Source organism: Sinohyriopsis cumingii, chromosome 11 (assembly GCF_028554795.1).
Source record: "Sinohyriopsis cumingii isolate HCF-2022 chromosome 11, ASM2855479v2, whole genome shotgun sequence".
In the NCBI taxonomy this organism is placed as follows: Eukaryota; Metazoa; Mollusca; class Bivalvia; order Unionida; family Unionidae; genus Sinohyriopsis; species Sinohyriopsis cumingii.
In genome coordinates, this window is record NC_142971.1 from 59697824 (window position 1) to 59721027 (window position 23204).

Below are 23204 nucleotides of genomic sequence, written 5' to 3' on the forward strand. Positions count from 1 at the left end.
CCCGCCCCGCAAGGCGATGTTTATGTTTGTTGGTCACTCCCGCGCGGCAGTTCGTTCCCGCTCCGCCAAGCGTTCTATCCATTTTTATGTCCTTGCCAAATATTATTTTATTCGTACAGCTTCACCCCATAGCTAGTTGAACTTACCCGCTTGGCGGGGCGGGACATAAAGCATTTTTTCCCCACACTGTTGCTGTTTTGCCCAATTGAGGTCAGCCATTTACCATATTGTTGCCAATATCAATTATCGTGACGTAACCCCACCTGTTCCATTTTCCTTGTCGCTATATCACTGTGAAAGGCTATAACGCTTGGCAGGTCGGTATATAAAGCCTCGCGGAGCGGGACGTAACACTCTATATAACGCCTGGTGGAGCGGGACATATCACTTTATGTAACACCTTGCCAATGTGTCTTTTAGAATACCGTGACGTCACCCTACCTGTTCCATTCCTATTGTCCTTATACAGCCCACTATTCCCATGTTCAATTCCCCTTGTCGCAAAACAGCCCCAGGGGAATTTATCCCATTGAGGCTAAACAGCCCCAGCAATATACCTCATGTTAAATTTCCCGTAAGGCTAAACAGTCCCCATGTTAAATTCTCCTTGTCTGTCTTTAATCCCACCCATGTTAAATTCCCCTTGTCCGTCTATAGTCCCACCCATGTTAAATTCCCTTTGAGACAGAAGTGTCTCACAGCCATTTTGACTGAGATTTCCCTTGAGGCTAGGGCAGGGGTGGGCAAACCAAGGGCTTTCATGCGGCCCGCCAAGAGTTTTCATGCGGCCTAGGAACAAGTCATCATTCGCACTGGCTGTGTTTATGTTCCAATTTTTCAGTCATATCGTTACGATGTCTGCAGTGTGGCAGTTTATAGATGTCTAGCACTGGGGCATCATGCCGCAGACATGTAGAATGATGTACTAGCTAATCACATTATCTTGACACCAGGCCGACCAGTTCTAACACTAACTCTTAATGCTGAGCGTCAAGCAAGGCAGCTGTTAGTACCATGTTTTATAAGTCTTTGGTATGACTCGAACGAGGATCGAACCCACGACCTCCCGCATCCGAGATGGACGCTCTAACCACTAGGCCACCGGAGCGGTCGGAGTGGTCACAGTAGTAGGTGCAATGCTGTCGGACATTTCTGCGCACCTATGGTTTCCGTCACCAATATTGAAGCAAAACGCATACGGACTTCGACCGATTTATGAAAATAAAATAATGCATTGCTTACCATTTAAAAAGAGGCAATGGTCACTAGAATATTCTGCTCAAAATAATATTAATTTTGGACAAACGGAATACCACCCCCGTGTTTTCATGACTCGTGATGTGTCGGATTATTCTGCGGACAGCTTTGAAAAGATGTAATATTGATCATCGGGCTATAGAAATTAAATGTATTACTTTGGACTATTTCTATCAGCAGTTCAGTCGAGTAATTATGTCAGGTTTATGGCTAGTTTTACAAAATTAAACGTAACAATGCCAATAGATGGCAAGAAATATCATACAAACTTAACCGATGTTGTAAAAAAAAAATTACAGAAAAAGTCAACTTTTTATTAAAAAAATAAGCTATTATGTGGAAGAGAAACAACAACGAATAAGTGTAATGTGTTTACAACGTCTTGTTTACAGGGAAAAATTACTAAAGAATTTAGAAACAGACTATACGCCGGGGAATATTCTTGAGAATCCCGTTCTAGCGGCAAGTTAACACGTTGGGTAGCAGACGATTTTGTACGTGTGAGAAAACTTCTTGCAAATTGGAACTTTATTAAGATGCAGAATTTCAGTAATCTTTAATATTATGTATTTATTTGTACGATTCTAAAAGACACATAGTAAATAGGATTTTCTGGATTACATGTTCAAGAAGGTCATGGAGTGAGTCTTCATGTTGACATTTAGAAATCACATTTTCATACGCATTTCGAGTCGAAAGGTGGAATATTTTTGTAAACTTTATGAATAACACTTTTCTTAGTTAAAGTACGATCGTTTGTTGATGGACTTTTGACCCATAATAACATGTGATCAATGTTTACAGAAAATGACGTATCCTTGCGCAGAATTACCCGACGCGCAAAATTGGCTGACATGGTGGGTATATAATTATTCATGACGTTGTGGAAATGTCGAACATTTTCCCCTTGAGCTTCGCCAGGCGTAACTAAATAAGTGCATATTATATATTTAAGTTTGCAATATAGAACCTAACTGGGGATAATACATATTTTAATTTATGTATTTTCACAAGTGAAATTTAATAATATACAAAATATATCAAACAATTAAAACATGCATAACGCAGGTAACTAATAAAGAGTAACATGATAGTGCAGAACCAAATAACGCACCAATAACGTGTGAATCAGGGACATCATTTTCATAGGTTTTTCATTCCCATATTTTCACAGGTTTTTCATTCCTATATTTTCACATAATTTTCGCAAGTTTTTCATTCCTATATTTTCACATGTGAAAAAAAAAAGGTTTCCCAGTCATGACGTGCGACGCATGATTGGGTGTGCCAATAGAAGTTATACGTGTAGCAACAATACAATTACTTTGTGAGGTCGAACAAATAAATAGAAACAAACAGACATAAATATTACATTACTTCTTGCTGAAGAAGTCTGACTCGATGCCTTTGCAGTCGCGTCTCTAAAAAGTTATTTTCCCTTATTTCCTTTGCAGCACCGGTAAACACGCTCTGGTGCATTGCTGAAGAGGATTTGATTGGTGTTCAAGTGATAGAGTTGTGTACAAAATGTATTTTTTATAAAAATAATTTACTGTAACAGATTAGGTGAACCCAATCCTACCGCTCATATATTACCAATATTTATGGAACGAATTTACGACAAGGGTGTTGGGTGTTGTATTGTGTTGTGCTGAAGCGTTAGTTTCATTTTCTTTAGTATTCGCACACCCTCCTATCTGTTTGAACCATCTCTACCGATTTATAAAAAAAAAGTATTCATTTCAAATGTTTAACCCGAGTGTTGCCAGGTGGTCCCTAATACTGTCAACATTTTAGGCGTTCGAATTCAAACAGAAACTATGTAAGCAATCAGACGGGCTGTTCACTGTCCTTTTCTAGTTTCTAGAAGATTCCATTCAGTAAAAACTGTGTTGTGTCGTCTGCGTCCAATATTTGCAATTTCTAGTTTAAACAAATATAAGGAGGAACTCTTGTAAACACGCGTTTAAAGAGATCTAGCACCAAAAATGTACCGAATTATTTACGTTGTCAAAGACACTGAACTACATCACAGGTTGTCTAAAAACAGATTGGTCCATGCAAAGATGGCATCCAAATTACTACAGAAGCTCCCATATGATTCAAACGGCCATCAAGTTGAAAGTGTTTTGGAGCCTTGTCGACAATTAGGTTAGAAATTATAAATTGATGAATGAAATGACAAAATTTTGTGCATTTTGTATATTTCTGAAGCCTTTTGGTTAAAAAGCTATGTGGGGTTGGGGGTAGAAACAAAGGGGAAGGTGTGTGACTACTACAAGTGTCGATTCTTGCAAAGTCTGGTATGCGTTAAAAATAATTTTTTCTTTTCCTGCATAAATGCTCGATACATTACAACTTGTGATACCAAAACGATTTATTTTAACTCATGGCTTCGTTACTGGTTAAAATATCGTGGTTTTATTTTCTTCTTCAAACCACAGGTGAAATATATCCGGTATTAGCGAGGGAAAAGAAGATATCCTCTATCAGCAATGAGAAATATCTAGGAATCCAGTACTTTGAATTTATTTATGACACTAATTTTACTGATCAGAAGACTCAAGAGTATTAGTTCACAACTTAAAAATTACTAGAGCAGTCAGACTTATGACAATCTGCAAAACTCAAATCGAACTTTGTAATGTCATAAATAATAGCACAATGCCACAATGGATTCAGTTCAGTGGTTTTCTGAGAGGTGATATAAATATTTCCTGAATTTAATATGAAATTAATAATGTCAGTATGGAACTTCGTAACGCCATAATGCTCCAAAGCATTCATTTCAGTGTTTTTTGTGCGAGGTGATGGAAATATTTCCTGAATTTAATATGAAAGTAAAAATGTCATTATGGCTTCTTTTTTTTACAAGTCTGGACGGGATAATATTGTGGTCAAACCTAGTTTATGGTAGTGGGTACATTGAGAGTAATGAAATGTGTAATTTCTAGAAATTTCTCAAGTGTATTTATGCATAGGATTTGTTCACAAAAAATGTTATACAATGTAAATGTTACTACGGTACAGTATTGTCCATACACCTACTTCTATCACGAACCATCTGGATTCCCGTACCATGTTGAATAAGGACCATAACTCTGCACACTGCAGTCAGATCTGCTTATCATCAAAACCACGCCAGATGAAGCTCACATCAGTGTGGTTAAAATTAAATGAAAAATGTTGATGGTAGAGTGTCTACAAATAACCTGGATGCAAGGGCAAATTGACCACGGGGATACATCTCTGTAAATTAAGTCAAACAATCTGGTCAAATCAAGTGCCAAATGAAGCTTGACATCAACCTGGTTGAAATCAATTGAAAAGTGTTGATGGAAGAGTGCTTTTAAGCAACATGGATGCATAGACAAGTTGGTCATAGGCTACAACTTCGTAAATCAACTCATCTTGGATCATGCTAAGATAAAGTTGTACATACATTTTCTGACTGAACTCGAATGCGAAACCTTGATGCTAAAATGCCATTTGGAAGCCGACATCTACTCGATCAAGGACCACTCTACTGTACAAAACAACCCATGGCCCTGTTATAGGAAATTTAGCCAATTAAATAATGTGGATGCTGGATACTCCAGACGCTTGTCCACATATGGTTGGTTGACTTTCCATGACACGTTTAACACATTACTGGCTATATCATACCAAGCCTTTTGCCAAGGAAACACAGAGGAAGCCAGACTAGGTGGATATTGAACACACCTGCCTTGGAACGCAATCCAATGCTATGTTCACTGCAGACATACAGATGCATGGACAGATTAATGTCAATTGTCATATCACCTATAAAAAAAAAAACAAGCAGTTTGTTTTCTATTCTGCTTCTTCCTCAAACATTTTTCTTTTGAAATGCTTAGAATTATTCATGTATCTCTCTCTGTAAGGCATCAAAATGACATTGTATGAAATGTATCTCTCTCTGTAAGGCATCAAAATGACATTGTATTAAATGTATCTCTGTAAGGCATCAAAATGACATTGTATGAAACATTGTATGAAATGGACTATAATCTTCCAGAATAATGGCAGAGAGGTAAACGTTGTAATTATCAATGTATCAATGAACACTCAAGTGAATCTTGTATCAAGGACCATCTTCTCTCCATCTATACAATTTTCGAATTAAAGCCTCCACTCAGAAATTCACACATAAAGTAATAATGTGGAAAATTGAAACTATTGTTATGTTAGACTCATTCCTTTCTTGAAAATGGACAATATTTTCAAAACCATGGAAATTTACAGGCATATGTACTTATCTTAGATCCAATTTTCATTTTAATTGGATTTAGGACTAAATGGCAAAAGCAAAACTATTGTACTTCTAGTTACTTTATTCTGTCAATTCAGTTCAAGAAAATGAACTGAAATCAAATGTTACAATAAAAAAGGTGTTTGACTTAATGGTGAGTGAAACCAAACAACTAACATGAAATGTTGTTAATACTAAAAAATAACAAGGCTTTATACATACAATTAACATTTTATTTTACATTTGTCATTTATAAAATATAGCGAGAAAATAATAAAAAGACAGTGACTTTGAGAAAACACATACTAAAATAGAGCATCAATTTATACGGTCCTTCTGCAACATGGTATTCTATGTTTGATATGTAAACGCATTCATCAAATGGAAGCCACATAAGGATTTTCACATGGGCAGTGTATGTCTTGCATCAACAAAAATTTATTTATTTTCTTTAAAACCCAATTTAACTCTTCATTTTGAAATAAAGCAAGCACTATTATTTCAGTCATAATAAAATTAAACATTCTGATTTCACAAATGTTTTGTAAATCTAGCCAATAACATTGCATTATACCAATTAAATGGTGACCAATAAAATCAATGGCAACGTCTGAGATATTACAAGACCATAAGCAAAATAACGGCTAGTAGGAACAATCAATTCTGATGCTGGGAAACCTCTATGACTGTCACAAAACCCCATATTCAAACAGACTTGTTGAATAATCATGTTACCAGTATATACACCGGAGGCAAACTAATATAAATGTCCATACACAAGAGTAATGATCTTACCAGTGAATACACTGGGGGCAAACTGACTTAAATGTCCATACACTAGAAAATTAATGTTACCAGTGTATACAATGGGGGCAAACTGACTGAAATGTCCATATACTAGAGAATTAATGTTACCAGTGTATACAGTGGGGGCAAACTGACTGAAACGTCCATACACTAGAGAATTAATGTTACCAGTGTATACACTGGGGGTAAACTGACTGAAATGTCCATACACTAGAGTAATAATGTTCCCAGTATGTACACTGGGGGCAAACTGACTGAAATGTCCATACACTAGAGTAATAACGTTACCAGTGTACACACTGGAGGCAAACTGACAGAGATATTCAGACGCTAGAGTAATAATGTTACCAGTATGTACAATGGGGGCAAACTGACTGAAATGTCCATACACTAGTGTAATAATGTTACCAGTGTATACATTGGGGGCAAACTAACAGATATCCAGACATAAGAGTAACACAACTACTGGATATGAATGATACTATTATTCATTCTATTGTTACCAGCAAACGTAATTACTGATCCTGATACCCAATATTATTGGGTAAATACAGCAAACGTAATTATGGATTTCGATACTCAATATTACTGGGTAACTACAGCAAATGTAATTACTGATCTTGATACCCAATATTATTGGGTAAATACAGCAAACGTAATTATGGATTTCGATACTCAATATTACTGAGTAAATACAGCAAACGTAATTACTGATCTTGATACCCAATATTACTTGGTATATACACCAAACCTAATTATTGTTTTAGTTACCCAATATTACTGGGCAAATACTGAAAAATGGGAGATAATAAGCATGTATATATAAATAAAACTGCATGTGTGCTGTTATTTTTGTAGCAAACATAAGCACAAAGAATATCTGTGTGCAAAAGATAAAGTCAAAGACAAAAAATTTGGAATTGTGCTGATTTTTCTGTCCTAATTACATAAATAATGCAAGCATTTGTATATTTTTATACAGTAGTTACTTTCTTTTCCTATTGCCCTCCATTCTTTTTTTTGATCAATTGTTTTTATGTAAAATAATGTGAAGTCTTGTTGTTATGCATAAAATAAATCTTCTACTCATGTTTGTATACAACTTTATTAATGTTCTTTATTCCTGATATTGCAGTATCTGTATTTCAGTCAACCCTTATAAATTTACTAAAACATTTTCTAGGAATGTACTGCACGTATACTTATTAATTGCCATGTATTGAAACCTTTACCCCGAACTCATTGTCAAGGTACCGATTATCACATTGTTTATTGCTCTTAATTCATCTGTATATGTACAAATAATACAATCACTCAACACCGACTTGACCCCAATGTTAAGTAGGTCTGGTTTTCAATGTTCACATTAGTGTTTACATCATGTTAGTCAGATCTTAAATTCAAAACCAGTTCCATACTGCAAGAGGTACTTTAGTGAAAACCCCATGTCAATGCCATTATTGATTTAAGAGATTTAAGTGAACACAATTTTTGGGGGTGCTTTTTGGGGGTGCTGACCACTATGGTGATATCTTGGAGGTTACAATCAACACCATTTTATATCAGGACCAGCTACATATTTTTATTGTGGTTCTGTGAAAATCCTAAATCAATAATTCATGCTGTTCAAGAAAAGTAGCACTAACCAATTTTTCAAGATGGTTGTCAAGGCAACCATTTTGCAGGTTAGCTCAGCACCATTTAATAAAGGACAAACAACAAGGTATTGCAAAAAATAATTTGCTAAAAACCTACATCAGAATGACAATCCTTTCAGAAGTAATAACCATAACAAGATTTTCAAAATGGCCACAAAAGCAGCCATAATGTAACACATTTATTTTCAACCAACCAAATACTGCAAATCATATTTTAAATACTGTATGACATAAATGAAAACTCTATGTCTATGAGTCTGTTTTTAAAACATTAAATATGATCTGAACAATGTCTCATGTGGAAGATGTTTCATGAAGTTAGGTAAGCACAATTCAAGTCTGGACAAATGAGATATAAGGAATGTTTCAGTGGAAACCCAATGTAAATAAAACTATCCTCTTTTCTTGAGTAGTCATAATAATAATTTCAAAATGACCACCATGGTAATCACTGTGTGAGGTCTGATTTAATCCATTTTTATTTAGAACAATCTACATATCAAAGGCATTCTTTGGGTGAAAACCCCTTGCTGACAGAACTATCTATTTAACGGAAGTATTTAACGGAAGTAGAGAAAACATGATCTTACAAATGGTTGCCATAGCAACCATGTTAGAGGCTAGATCTGCTTGGCTAGGATTGGTGTGAAACAGCACATCAAGGTTATATCATGGTAACCAGCCTGGACTGATCTGACAAATTATGGTAACTAGCCTGGACTGATCTGACAAACCATGGTAACCAGACTGGACTGATCTGACAAACAATGGCAGCTAACCTAGACTGATCTGACAAACCATGGTAACCAGCCTGTACTGATCTGACAAACAATGGTAACAAGCCTGGTCTGATCTGATGGTAGAATTCAAACCCACACCCTTCTGGTCTTCAGTTCAGCATGCTGACCACCCAGCCATAGCATTTCCTGGTGAAATTTATAACATTTTCTCCTGGTCAGATCAGTCAAATGGCACACTTTTTTCAGGTAGTATCAGTTATACTGGCACCATTTTAAATTAATATAAAATAATTATGACAAGTCTTTCAGTAAAACCCCCATTTTAAACTATTTAACAGCTTGATTCAGCATTAAAATGTTACATAGTCCGTTTGTAACATTGTTTAGATATTCAGCCAAGACAGAGTAGCATAGCTGATCCCCATTGAATACCATAAGGCAATATGCATAAGCAGTAAGATTACACCTGTGATGTCGTATTGCAAGAGGACTACCAAAATGTTTCTAACATTTTCCAACTATTTTTAATAAAAGTTTCAAACTGTACTCAAAGTTTATACTTATCAATGGGGGTGGGGGTGGTAATTGCTAAAAGAAAACCTTTGTATGCAATACTGAGAAGTAGACATGGCTATCTTTACTCTGGGTCAGCTATATTACATACAGTATAGAGACCATATGCAACCAGTCAGATATATTACATACAGTATAGAGACCATATGCAACCAGTCAGATATAGTACACATAACCAGCGTTAACTAGTTGTTAAGTTGATCTATTGGATATTTCTCACAGGGTATGCCTAATTATTCCATGCAATTATTCAGTAATTATGTTTTCCTAATTATTTAAATGCTCAAAGTCCCAAACCATCCAAAACTATGCAGGCATGAAAGCCATCTCCTACTCTGTAGATTTCTCAAAATTTGATTGCCCCAGAATCATACCTTGTGTGACATTAGTTTGCACATCGTGTTATGCTTGGCAGTAACAGTGTATACATTCCCTGAAAGCAACACACATGCACTCTAATTAGAATTAAAGTAAAAGATCTCAGTAACAAAACTAACTTATATTATCACCCCAAAAATACCTTTTGGGGTATTAGTACGTCAGATCCAATCATACAAGGCTGCAAAATACATATTTTCAAAGCCCAGCATAACGACTTTGCTCCTCAAACAAATATATACAATTTATATAAAATGCTGAGCAATGATATCATTTACTTATGTTTCAGCTCAACAGTACATAATTATATGATTATAATAGGATTTTACAAACTATTACAGAATAATGATTTGATTATGGAATAATTTGTATATAGATATATGTTTTTGTAAATGGAAACAAAGAAAGTATCATCAAAGTTAGATTAGTTGTCATCTCAGATCAAGTGTATAATCCTAAACACAAATTAATCTAGTTAGTCTTTATTGGAAAATTTACTTACACTTTCAAATATATAGCAATCTATCATGATTCAGCAAATTCAGGAAATGTTTTGCTCTCCCTGTGTACTGTAATGAGGTCACAATAGTATACAATACTGAAACCTAACTGTTGACACAGCTGTGACCTTGACAGAAAATAAAACCTTGGTCATTATACACGATATCATCAAAATGTGAAACCACAAACAGGCTGTGACCTCTATAAGACCACAAATATGGTACCTGAGACGATATTTAATGGTCATGAATAAATCTACTGTTTCATCCTGAAAGCAAAAAGCCTTTAATATTTCTAGAGAGAAAAGAAAATGTGATGGAAATCTTAAATTATTGACCTGTGACCATAACATAAAAGATAGGATCACCAATCTAACGATGTGTATATTAATAAAGATCATACACACCTAACTCTAAAATAGTTCCCAAGCATAAGAGTGTAATGTAAAGTGTGAAGGAAAAAGTAAAATATCGAATGACTTTGACCCCCAATGTGGATTTCAATATACATTATAATGATGGTGTCTAAGTTTCATTCCTTAATTTGAAATGGTAAGAATGTAAGACTGAAAGGAAAGTGTGACTGAAAACTTGAAATAATGAGTTGTGACAGCGAACTTAAAAACAGAACTTCAATGTAGTATGAGACACTTTCTAACGATGATGTAATACCATACACAGTTTCATTCATAATTTTAAAAAGTTTTTAAAGTTACAATTCGTTAACAAACGATGGATCGGTGCAATGGGTGGGTGGGTGGATGGATGGATGCAATGGCAAATAATATGTCCCCAGCTTTTTGTTAAGCAAAGGGAACTACGTAGAATCATATGACCAAGTGTCTACAAGAAAAATGTTACTTTTTCACAAAGGAAATGCTGCCATTGAACACAGAGGATAAATAATATAAATTACATTCCAGCCATCTCTTATTTTATATAAATTTCCCCAACAGTTTTGTTACATCTCAATTTCTTCCCTATTTCTCCAAAACCCCAATAATATCCCTATATCCCTCAAAATCGCAAGATAAAGGCATAATAATACAAGTCTGTTTCCTCATAATAAAACTCATACAAGATCATCCAGTCTGGTGCAAGATCAAGAAATTAATATGCCCAGATCTCACTTAATATAAACCCTTTTTAGACCATGGTTAAGTAAAACCTTATTTAACAAGTTTAAGAAATATCTGATAACAAAAAAAGATCTCCAGAAAGGTAATAAACACCGCCAATCAGAAACAAGATTAACCATAAATATGTATATGCACAGCTCTAGCCTATAATTGATAACATTACAAATCTTCACAATACCATTTAGCATCACAATTTGATCTGAATCTGAGTTGGTAGCATGCTGACAAGCTGAATCAATCGAAGATCACCTTACAAATATGCACGGACCTGAATCATAACCAATCTGATATAAAATCACCTTACAAATATGCATGGACCTGAATCATAACCAATCTGATATAAGATCACCTTACAAATATGCATGGACCTGAATCATAACCAATCTGATTTAAGATCACCTTATGAATATAAATGGACCTGAATCAAAACCAATCTGATGCAAGATCACCTAATAAATATGCATGGACATGAATCATAACCAATCTGATTTAAGATCACCTTATGAATATGCATGTACATGAATCATAGCCAATCTGATGCAAGATCACCTAATAAATAATCATGTACCTTACATTTAATTGTGCACATCTTCTGAATCTTGATGAAACATGATTTTTTATCAAGTTTAACAAAATCTGACCAATCTCAAAAGTAGTAAAATAGTTAACCAACCAGATGTGTGACCTCCTTCATAAATACATGCAGATGATGCCATTTGGAAAAACTCTTTTTGTCATTTTTGATGACTGAAGCCTTGTTGCCAAGCATGATCAAAATCAGATCTGAAATACATTCTCTAGGGATTACAAGCTCTGCCTAGTTCGAGATGACCTCATTAATACATATATATTATTTATCATCAAACTTTTTGAAGAGGATAAAAACTTGACTAGAGTTGTGCCATTTAGTGCAGTAACAAAAAGCTCATCCAATTACAAATAAAACCACCTCATTAATATGTATCCATCTTGCTTATTGTCAAACCCATCACTTTAGAAATAAAACCACCTCATTAATATGTATCCATCTTGCTTATTGTCAAACCCATTCATTTAGAAATAAACCTCATTAATACATATCCATCTTGCTTATTGTCAAACCCATCACATTAGAAATAAAACCACCTCATTAATATGTATCCCTCTTGCTTATTGTCAAACCCATCACATTAGAAATAAAGCCACCTCATTAATATGTATCCATCTTGCTTATTGTCAAACCCATCCAATTAGAATAAACCTCATTAATAGATATCCATCTTGCTTATTGTCAAACCCATCCTATTAGAAACAAAACCACCTCATTAATATGTATCATTCTTGCTTATTGTCAAACCCATCACATTAGAAACAAAACCACGTCATTCAGGTGTCCATCTTGCTTATTGTCAAACCCATTAAATTAGAAATAAATCCACCTCATTAATATGTATCATTCTTGCTTATTGTCAAACCCATCATATTAGAAATAAAACCACCTCATTAATATGTATCCATCTTGCTTATTGTCAAACCCATCCAATTAGAAATAAAACCTCATTAACACATATCCATCTTGCTTACTGTCAGACCCATCACATTAGAAATAAACCTCATTAATACATATCCATCTTGTTTATTGTCAAACCCTGCTAACCTCAATGTATGAAATCCTGCTCGCCTCATTAATATGTGTAAATCCTGCTCATCTCATTAACGTGTGTAAATCCTGCTCAATTCATTAATGTATGTAAATCCTGCTTACCTCATTAATGTGTGTAAATCCTATTCACCTCAATGCATGTAAATCCTGCTCACCTCATTAATGTGTGTAAATCCTGCTCACCTCATTAATGTGTGTAAATCCTGCTCAATTCATTAATGTGTGTAAATCCTACTCACTTCATTAATGTGTGTAAATCCTGCTCAATTCATTAATGTGTGTAAATCCTGCTCACCTCATTAATGTGTGTAAATCCTGCTCACCTCATTAATGTGTGTAAATCCTGCTCACCTCATTAATGTGTAAATCTTGCTCAATTTCAAACTCATCTGAGATCCTGATGTATAGAATTTCTTCCAAGACAAAACCAGGCCACCAAAATCGTCAGAAAGTAAAAGGTGGACTTGTTACCCCCAAATATATCCTTTGGAAAATATTTGCCAATTTTTTTTTATAAACTGGATTTTATGTTCATGTTTCCAATCTGAATCATGACCGCCAGAGTTGTAACAAACCTAAACATATGATAATCTTATCAGAAACATCAGACCCCAGAGTCGTAACAAACTTATACGATCACGCACAAAATTACCTCTTTAATGCTCAGATATCTCACATATCAATCTCATCTCAAATCTTCATGTTATAATACATATTACAGATCCTACCAAAACTGAATCAGAAATATGGTCTTCAGAATGATAGATGATGGACACATGGCATTCAATTCATTCACCCGGACAAAGGGGCACTCAACTAATTCACCAGGACAAAAGGGGCGTACAATTATTTCACCTGGACACAGGGACATAAAATTAATTCACCTAGCCTAAGACCAGGTGAGCCAAAATGAATTATAGTTTCTCTAAAGCCATACTGCAAGTAAGTGGATGAACCAGTCTGAAAATGCATATTATAACTATAAACAAAAACACTATAGAATATTAAGGTAGTTACCCCATGAAAACATATGTAAATATTTCTCACATAAAATAATCTCATGTACATGTCAATATATAATTTTTAAGTCTTTTCTTATAATTAAAGAAAAAATAAATAAAACTGTCTTGAGAAAGCACATTGTTTTTATCAATGAAACTACCTTGAGAAAGCACATTGTTTTTATCAATGAAACTACCTTGAGAAAGTACATTTTTATCAATGAAACTACCTTGAGAAAGTACATTTTTATCAATGAAACTACCTTGAGAAAGTCTACCTTGAGAAAGTACATTTTTATCAATGAAACTACCTCGAGAAAGTACATTTTTATCAATGAAACTACCTCGAGAAAGTACATTTTTATCAATGAAACTACCTCGAGAAAGTACATTTTTATCAATGAAACTACCTCGAGAAAGTACATTTTTATCAATGAAACTACCTTGAGAAAGTACATTTTTATCAATGAAACTACCTCGAGAAAGTACATTTTTATCAATGAAACTACCTTGAGAAAGTACATTTTTATCAATTAAAAACTGTGAAATGGTATATTATGCCTATATACCACTTGCTGAAAACTATAGTGGTAGTTTTAAGTACAAATATTTCTCATATTTAAAAATACAGGAAGAGTTCTACAGACGAAGTTTTGCATTAACATAATACTGTGTTTCTGAGGTCACATAAATGAATGTATTAATACAGAAATTCAGTAACAGATCTTGTCAGTTTTAAGAACTGATGATGCAACTCTAACAAATGGGTCATAATACAGTATCTTATTATACAAGGACTGTCATTAGCTTAGAAAGAAAATGAGATTTCCAAGTTAAAGTTTTCACTAAAAAATCATCTGTCCTTGTACATAAAAAATTTCTGCTTGTCTAATAGAATCCTTTTACATGAAAATCCGTATAGTAAGTAACAAAAGATTAAATAACAATAGAAAAAGATAATTCGAGGAAGAATTATACAAGAGAAAAATTCTGCTGAAAGTATAGTCTTGCCTACTATTCTGGTGTAAGGCAATAAAAAAAACAGCACACAATAATGGGGCTGTTTGGAAGTAACCAGCAACTTACATATTATAGTGAAAAATAGATATAAAGAGAAATGCATACAGAAGTTTAATGAATGTAAAATAAATGGTTTTTAATGCAAAATCTTCTCTGGAGAAAAGTAACACTTATTTATTATTACCTATGATACACAGACACACAAAAAGATAAGAGATCATAAATACTTGCACGAATTGGTGCTTTTGGGATTAACAAGTGATAAAAGAAAAATCTGAAAGCATCACTAGTATCAGAACCAAAGGAAGAATTTTGTACTACAACATCATCATAGCAAATAAACGATTCTGTACTTGTCAGACTTATGTATAACTGTAAATTTAAATGTAAATGTAAATTTTGAAATGTGTTTTATTTTACTGTTTTACAAATGAAGCCTGCTCACAAATTTTGAAGATTATTAACGTCTGGAGTCATAAAAACTATAGTAACCAAAATGTTACATTACTGGCGATACATACAGTCACTCAGTGCAACAAAAAATACACAGATACTTTTTGTGTCCCATAATGCTTATACAATAATGAGAACTGATTTCCTGAAAATATGAAAGAATGGAGAATTTTTGACTGGAATCAAAAATGAGGGCCATTTGTTGTCATTTGACAGCTGTTCCTGTGGATTTGTTTGTGATTTTCTTGTGTACTGCCTGCAACTCAGGCTCTTTACCTTCTTGAATAGGTTTCATGTCTTGGGATGCCTCCTGGAAAGATATGGAAATTTCTATATGTTTTGTTCAAAAATCCAGATGATTAATATATTGATTGTTAATATATTTAATTAAATTATTTTGAAATTCATTATTATATGTATAAACTTACCTGTCAAGATTATGCATGTCAGATCCCATTAGGTATCAAAATGCCATTAAGTGTCACTAAATAACACTAACTAGCAACTGGCTCATTTCTTGTCATTATGCATCACAATATGAAATAATCTGGCAACTTTAACACCTGTCTCACAAACAACAGTGACACTTGCAAAACACACAGTAGTGCAGAACATGGTTTCTTTGAATTATGATGGAGGGCAAGTCATTTTCACAAAATAGTTGCATCATAAATTTACGTGAATGTTTAAAATTAACATTCTATTTAGTGAAGATTCTAATTCTTTCTAGTAAAGTAATTACTGCGTCAGAACAATATTCACAGGTGATACAAAAGAACATGGCTTCCATGGATTGCATACGCTATATTTATGTAGGACTTGTCTTTCTTAGGAGAAATGAAAATCGAAGACATAATGTAATAATCGGGAGTTCTCTGCAAAAATCGGGAGATATTATGAAATCAGGAGGCAGGTGTGGAGTGACCCCAAAAATTGGCAGGTTTTTTTCTCCTGGCGTGAGAGTTGACAGGTATGATGTAAGGTCGCTTATATCAAAGCAAACCACAACTTAGTTCTTACAGTATTAGCATAATTTTTGAAGCATTATTTCTGAAACTTCATTATTGTATTTTGGAGATGTCATTAAAGTTTAGTGCAGTGGTGCCATGATTCGACTCCAAGGGATGTACTTCATTCTGCAGAATGTACTTCATTTAGCGCGTGTTCAAACCTACAATGTACATGCAGTGGCACCATTATGTAAATATGTTTGGTAGCCTAATTGCGAGCATTAACTGAAACCTTGTTTTTCTTCGTTGTGTCGTTATACTGAGATCACATTTTAATAAGTTAGGTATTTACAATTTCAAGGCAAAATAAAAAAGTAATTACTGGCACTGATATAAAATGCCCAATACAATAATGCATTAACAAACAATAATTGAGTCAAAAGGGATAGCTAATGTTACAGTAACTCACATTTGCTCAATTCTTGTCATTGTTCGATCAAATTATACACAAATCTAAATTAGGCAGAAACAATAAAAACACAGAAAATTAAATTACTTTCAGACAAGTTTATATTATTTCTTTTTAATAATCATATGTGACAACCTCGTGACAAGTATATGCGTACTTTTGTTAATATAAGTTTGCCTAAATAAATACATTTAGAACTTACTGCCGCGTGCATTTTGTGATGTCCTGGATTTGTGTGTCAACTTATATGTTTCAGTGTTTATACCTGTTCATTATGGGGGGTTGGGGTTGGCTTATACATGAGTATATATGGTAATTTGCAAAACAAACAAATGTCTGCAGTTGAATCAAGTCCAACAAGTCTGATAGAATGTTTACATATAAAAACTTAGATGTATACATATCAATAGCTATCAATAAGTTCCTCCTCCAAAAAACCTCAAAGACTTCACTGAAAACAATGAAATTATTACAGTACACCAGCCTTGATTTTAATGGATATCATATGGTAGCTGTCAGTAATAAATAAAGTGTTTCTTTCAAACAGATATCTACTGTAGCATACTCATAATGTCAAGTATACTGAATATTTAACGCAGTTTATCTTGTCATGGAATTGTGTGCAGTAAACATTTTATGCGTTACACATGAACCAAACAGTACTTGGTTTTCTCTGCTTCATTAAATTTAGCCATGGTTGTTTCACAGTACTGTGTTAGTTTTACTCACTACTGCATGTGCAAAGTGCCTGCAGTGAAAAATCAAGTTCTCTGGTCATCGATTTGTCTACTACCTGGGTTAAAGCCCAAAATTATTGCTGCATACTTTTTGTCACAATGCTGTCCATCTTACTGGAGCAATATTCAGCTGTACAGGCATGTAATATATATCTTGATATGTATTTTATACGATAGAACTGTTTATACATTGGATGTTTCAGAATGTATTCTTAATTTTGCAGAGTGTCATACCCATGTCACACAATGCCAGACAGTGGGACCTCTGGTTAGGGATGAAAACAGTAGTTTTTATAATATAATTGGCTTACAATTATTTTATTTTTGCTATTCTGTCACAAGGGGTACATCTACCTGGACAAATCACAACCATTATATGAGGCTGCATAATCACTATCTGTGAAGTCTCACTTCTTGCAACTGTAACTTGGCAATTTATTTATGATAATTTTGTCTCTTCTAATTTTTCTGTAATTATCATCTATTTTTAAAAAATATTTGACTGATTTTAATATAGGTGGATCTCTTTTTGTCACATGTATATGGTCAAAGAAACATTTACCTTTGACAATTGATAAAATATTTAACTTGGAACACTGAAAGGGTCCACTTAGTTTCTTAAACATGGTTGAAAATGATGTCTGTGATAAGTGGATTCCAAGATTTACATCCCTTTTCTATGGCAATCATTGTTCATGCACATCTTTCATATAAACAATAGAAAAACAAATGAAAACCATTTTATGTAAGCACACTGGATGGCACTGAGTAATGTTCTGAGAAATGCAAAAATGTTTAATATTTTTTGTCAACTTGGAGTCATTGAAACATTTCTGGATTACTTCCCTTTGTCAGTGACGTGTAATGTGTGCTGAAATTCATTTAACATGACATATGCACTACAGGAACCAAAATACTTCTTTCTGGATATATTAAGTTTAAGAGTAAAACTTTTTTTCTATTGTGTAAAATATTATCAATTTGTATTGACAGCAGGTTCTCCAAAATGAGTAGTGGAGTGTTCTAAAGCACTTGCCTTTACTGATCACTGCCATGTTGCCTCTGCGCATGTGGTTTTGATTATCAGGCCTGGCCAAAGTGGGTATGTATGAAAGCTTGCCAGTAGCTTCCCATGGGTCGGTAGTTCTTCATGGGGTTTTCCCTGGTTCTTCCTCCACGAGTTAAACTGGCTTCCACATATAACCTGTCATGTACTGAAAACTGGTGTTAATCCCATGAATTACTCAATATCTTCAAAATGTTAATTGCAAGACAAATGCTTCTGCAGGAGATTTCAAAGAAGTTACCCGCCTATGTGTGACCCATGACCTCCTGCATCCGAGGCAGACACTTTAACAATAAGGCCACTAGAGTGATCAAGGTCTTAATGATATAAGCATCTATTCAAAGTGGTAACATGGAACTAAATCACCTCATTGATCAGATCAGAAATATAGCATCCAGAATGGTAACATAGCGCCCAATCACCTCAGCTCTATTTGTACATATTTAAAAGACCTTGGCAAATGGATGTGATCCTGATGAAGTTTTAAAACATTCTCATCAACTTTGATGAAATATTTACTCTGTCATTTTCAATAAGTATATTTATGCTATAACTGGTTGGTATGACAATACATTTCTACTAGGAAATCCATTTAGGATGCAAATTTGGTAGAGCATTTAAGAACTGAAGTTTAAAAAAACAGGATTCCCATCAGTTACAATGGAAGCTACATTGCATTGGAACCAGTTCAAGTAAAACAAAATTGGAAGAGAACATCTTAAGAAACTTTACTGCAAAATTCAATAAAAATTGGCACAGCCTTTCTGGATAAGTTGTTGTAAATAGGTTCTCCATGTGATTGCTTCAGAAGCTACACTTCTGCGAAGGGAAGTCTCCCCAGACACATTTTGGCTAGACACAATTGTGTAACACCATAGTCTTTAAGGAATTTGACTTGCAGGTGGCTCAGCCATTCAAAATAAGTCATAAATAAAAGAAACTGACAGCAAACTGACAGATGCAGTACCATGCCATGACCTCACATGACCTTCAACCTAGTGACAGAAGCAGTGCCATACCATGACCTCACATGGCTTTCTGCCTAGTGACAGATACAATACCATACCATTATCTCATATGGCTTTCTGCCTAGTGACAGATCCAGTACCATACCATGACCTCACATGGCTTTTAGCCTAGTAACTGATAAAGTGCCATACCACGACCTCACATGGCCTTCAACCTAGTGACAGATGCAGTACCATACCATGACCTTTCACAGCCTTTAATCTAGCGACATGCATTGTCATACCATGACCTCACATGAACTTCACCCTAGGGACAGATGCAGTCTTTTACAATGACCTCATATGGCCTTCAAGCTAGTGACAGATGCAGTGCCATACCATGACCTCACATGGCCTTCTTCCCAGTGATATATCCAGTGCCATACCATGACCTCAGCCTAGTGACAGATGCAGTATCATATCTTGACCTCACATGACCTTCAACCTAGTCACAAATGCTGTACCATACCATGACCTCACATGGCTTTCAGCCTAGTAGCAGATGCAGAATCATACCATGACCTCACATAAATTTCAACCTAGTGCCATACCATGACCTTCAACCTAGTGACATATGCAGTGCCATACCATGACCTTACATGGCTCTCAGCCTAGTGGCAGATACAGTATCATATCATGACCTAATATGACCTTCAGTGCCATACCAGAACCTCACATGGCCTTCAACCTAATGACAGATGCAGTAACATACAATAACCTCACATGGCTTTCAGCCTTGTGACAGATGCTCTGCCATACCAGAATCTCACATGGCCTTTTAGCCTAGTGACGGATGCAGTATCATATCATGACCTCACATGGCCTTCAACCTAGTGACAGATGAAGTAACATACAATGACCTCACATGACTTTCAGCCTAGTGACAGATTAAGTACCATCAAATAACCCCACATGGCCTTCAGCCTAGTGAGCTAAAAACTGAGGCCTCACCTCTTTCAGCTTGTTTGCCCTCTCCTCAAGTCTCATCTCTAAACTTGTTCTCTTATTGCCTACTTTCTTCTGTTCATCCCAGTCCTTTATTCTCTGTGTCTCTCTTCTCTTTTGCAGAACTTTACTCAATTCTGGTTTTTGCAAGACATTAATTCCTCTGCAAAACACAATACTAAACATATAAAACAAACTGCAAATATGAAAGTAAACCAAAAGTATACACTGCTTATTAAAGGCTAAAAAAATTCTCTATTAACTTTACATTGTCAGAACTGTGCAATATTTTCCCCCATTCCACTGCATCATACTGCATGACACGTGTCTAAAAATAGTATTGTATGTTACAAACTATTTTGATTGTAAATAATGTATGCTCACGAAAAAGACACTGGAACTCCTGATTTTTTTTATTTGCCTGTGCATGAACTTAACAAGCTGTCTGGTCCATTTCAAAGTAGAGATGATAAAGTGGATAATATAGATGAGATCACTGAATAACAAAAGAAATTTTCAACCAAGCAAACAAATGAATGTGGTGAACGCAATGTCCACAACAAATGTGACATGCAGCATTGAAAATACCATTCTGATTATTTAAACAGTTATTTTGGAGAAATCTTCACAACTATTCACGAATTGAATGATTCAGACTATGAGCTGTATTCTCTAGGGCCTATAAAAATAGCATAGAAAGGCATAGTATAGCCATGGCTTTTCAGTCTCCCTCAGAAACGTCCCATTCTAAAAATCAATCCAAACACAAAATTTGAAGAAAAAAGATTCAAGTTACGAAAACAGGTTTTGGTACAACGAAAGAGCATAAGAGCCAATAAGCCAAGATGACAATGAAGCCTTATTTCCACTGGTGTAATGGGCTGTCACACTGCAGCTGCATTTAAATTTTCCCTGTTTTATATTTCCTGTTTTACTTTTTTTGTATTTGTAGTACGTCATGTGATACAAGTCATACAGGTGATGTAAATAGCTAGGGTCCCTCCAACAAAGAGCACGCAAGTGACAGGGTATAAACATGTGTAGTCTTTAGGTGGTAACAACAAATGGCAACAAAATACTTACCTTTCTGCAGCTTGAATTTACTCAAAATATACTTTCATACTTATTTCTGAAAATCAGATTCAGATGGATTCCAAAAATTGATCCACACTCTGAAATTGTACTGTAATTTCTACTAAATATATTTCCAACAAAAATCACATTCTCCTTACTGCACTCAAAATGAAATGAATGTGATATTCCCTAGCAAACAATATTTAATCCTCTGTGTGTGTGTGATTTGGAATTTTAACGTAGCTTTAACAATTTTTCAGTCACATCGCTACGATGTCTGCAGTGTGACAGTTTATAGTGATGTCTAGCACTGGGGCATCATGCCACAGACATGTAGCATGCTGTCCCACCCAGTCACAATATCCTGACACCAGGCTGACCAGTACAAACACTAACCTCTTAATGCTGAGCACCAAGACAGGCAGTTGTTAGTACCATTTTTGTAAGTCTTTGGTATGACTCGACCAGGGATCGAACTCATTACCTCCCACATCCGAGGCGGAAGCTCTAACAACTAGGCCACCGGAGTGGTTTTAATCCTGTCTTTTGAGAATTTGAATTGAAAGAATTCATATCTTTTCCCACTTTATGATTCCAAACAATCACTGACATAACAGACACACATGTGCAGCTGCATCAAGGCCAGTCCATCCAGTCACATGTACATTTTATGAAACTGACCCAGCTAATAAATCCAGTCCATCACAGCCAGAAAAGCAGAATTTAGTTGGATTGAAGAACAACTGTAAGTTATTTCAATGTGCATTCATTTACAATATCATTATAAATTTCAATTTGAAATAGACCAAAACAACATATTTTTTAAAAGAATGACCACACAATAGGCTACCAAGTTTAAAGGTCGCTGGGCACTGCTCTGTGGGAATAATACTGTTACTGTGTATTGCTGAACCTACAGTTGTGTATATATGTTTAAATTCCAATACTTTGTTTCTTGTAGTGAGTTCTTTTTATAATTCAGACTTAGGTACAAATGCAAAATTAGTATATAATAAAAAGGTTACTACAATTGTATGGGAAAATATGAACTCTTTTTTTTCCCTCAGTAATACTGCACTCCTAATATCATGCAGTAATGCTATGAAAATCTCATTCATATCTTCCCATACAAATACAGTAACCTATAATATGTCTTGGCACAATTTGCTGACTGACCATGTTCCCACTCTTCTGATTAAACTTTATTTCATACTAAGGGGGTGATGGCTGCCCAAGTCCTAAAAATGAGTTTAATCTAAATATTTTAATGTTAATATGAAACGACACCATTTTTGGACCTTTCAATATCTTTCTCAAAGAAAAAAGAAGAGAAAAAGACAAATTGGAAAGTATATCACTACCATATTACTAATACATTTATGTAAGCAATGTGAAAGACTATTTATTTACAAGATCTGCATATTTATATGTTTTTGTATCCAAGGTCAATTTCTATTTTATCAACATATTTTCTCACATGTAAAATTTAAAAATGGAATCCAGGTTCTGAATCAT

At 34.8% G+C, this 23204-nt stretch overlaps 1 protein-coding gene across 1 annotated transcript in view; it reads right to left on the minus strand.

Annotated features, from left to right (window-relative positions):
- Positions 1-5749: 5749 nt before the first annotated feature.
- LOC149788528 (uncharacterized) overlaps positions 5750-23204 on the minus strand; it is a 100863-nt gene continuing 83408 nt past the window's right edge. The window contains exons 5-6 of the mRNA XM_089974543.1: positions 20622-20778; positions 5750-15751 (exon numbers count right to left, since the gene is read on the minus strand). Coding sequence (XP_089830669.1) covers positions 15647-15751; positions 20622-20778 — 262 coding nt within the window. The 3' untranslated portion in view covers positions 5750-15646. The remainder of the gene's footprint in view (positions 15752-20621; positions 20779-23204) is intronic.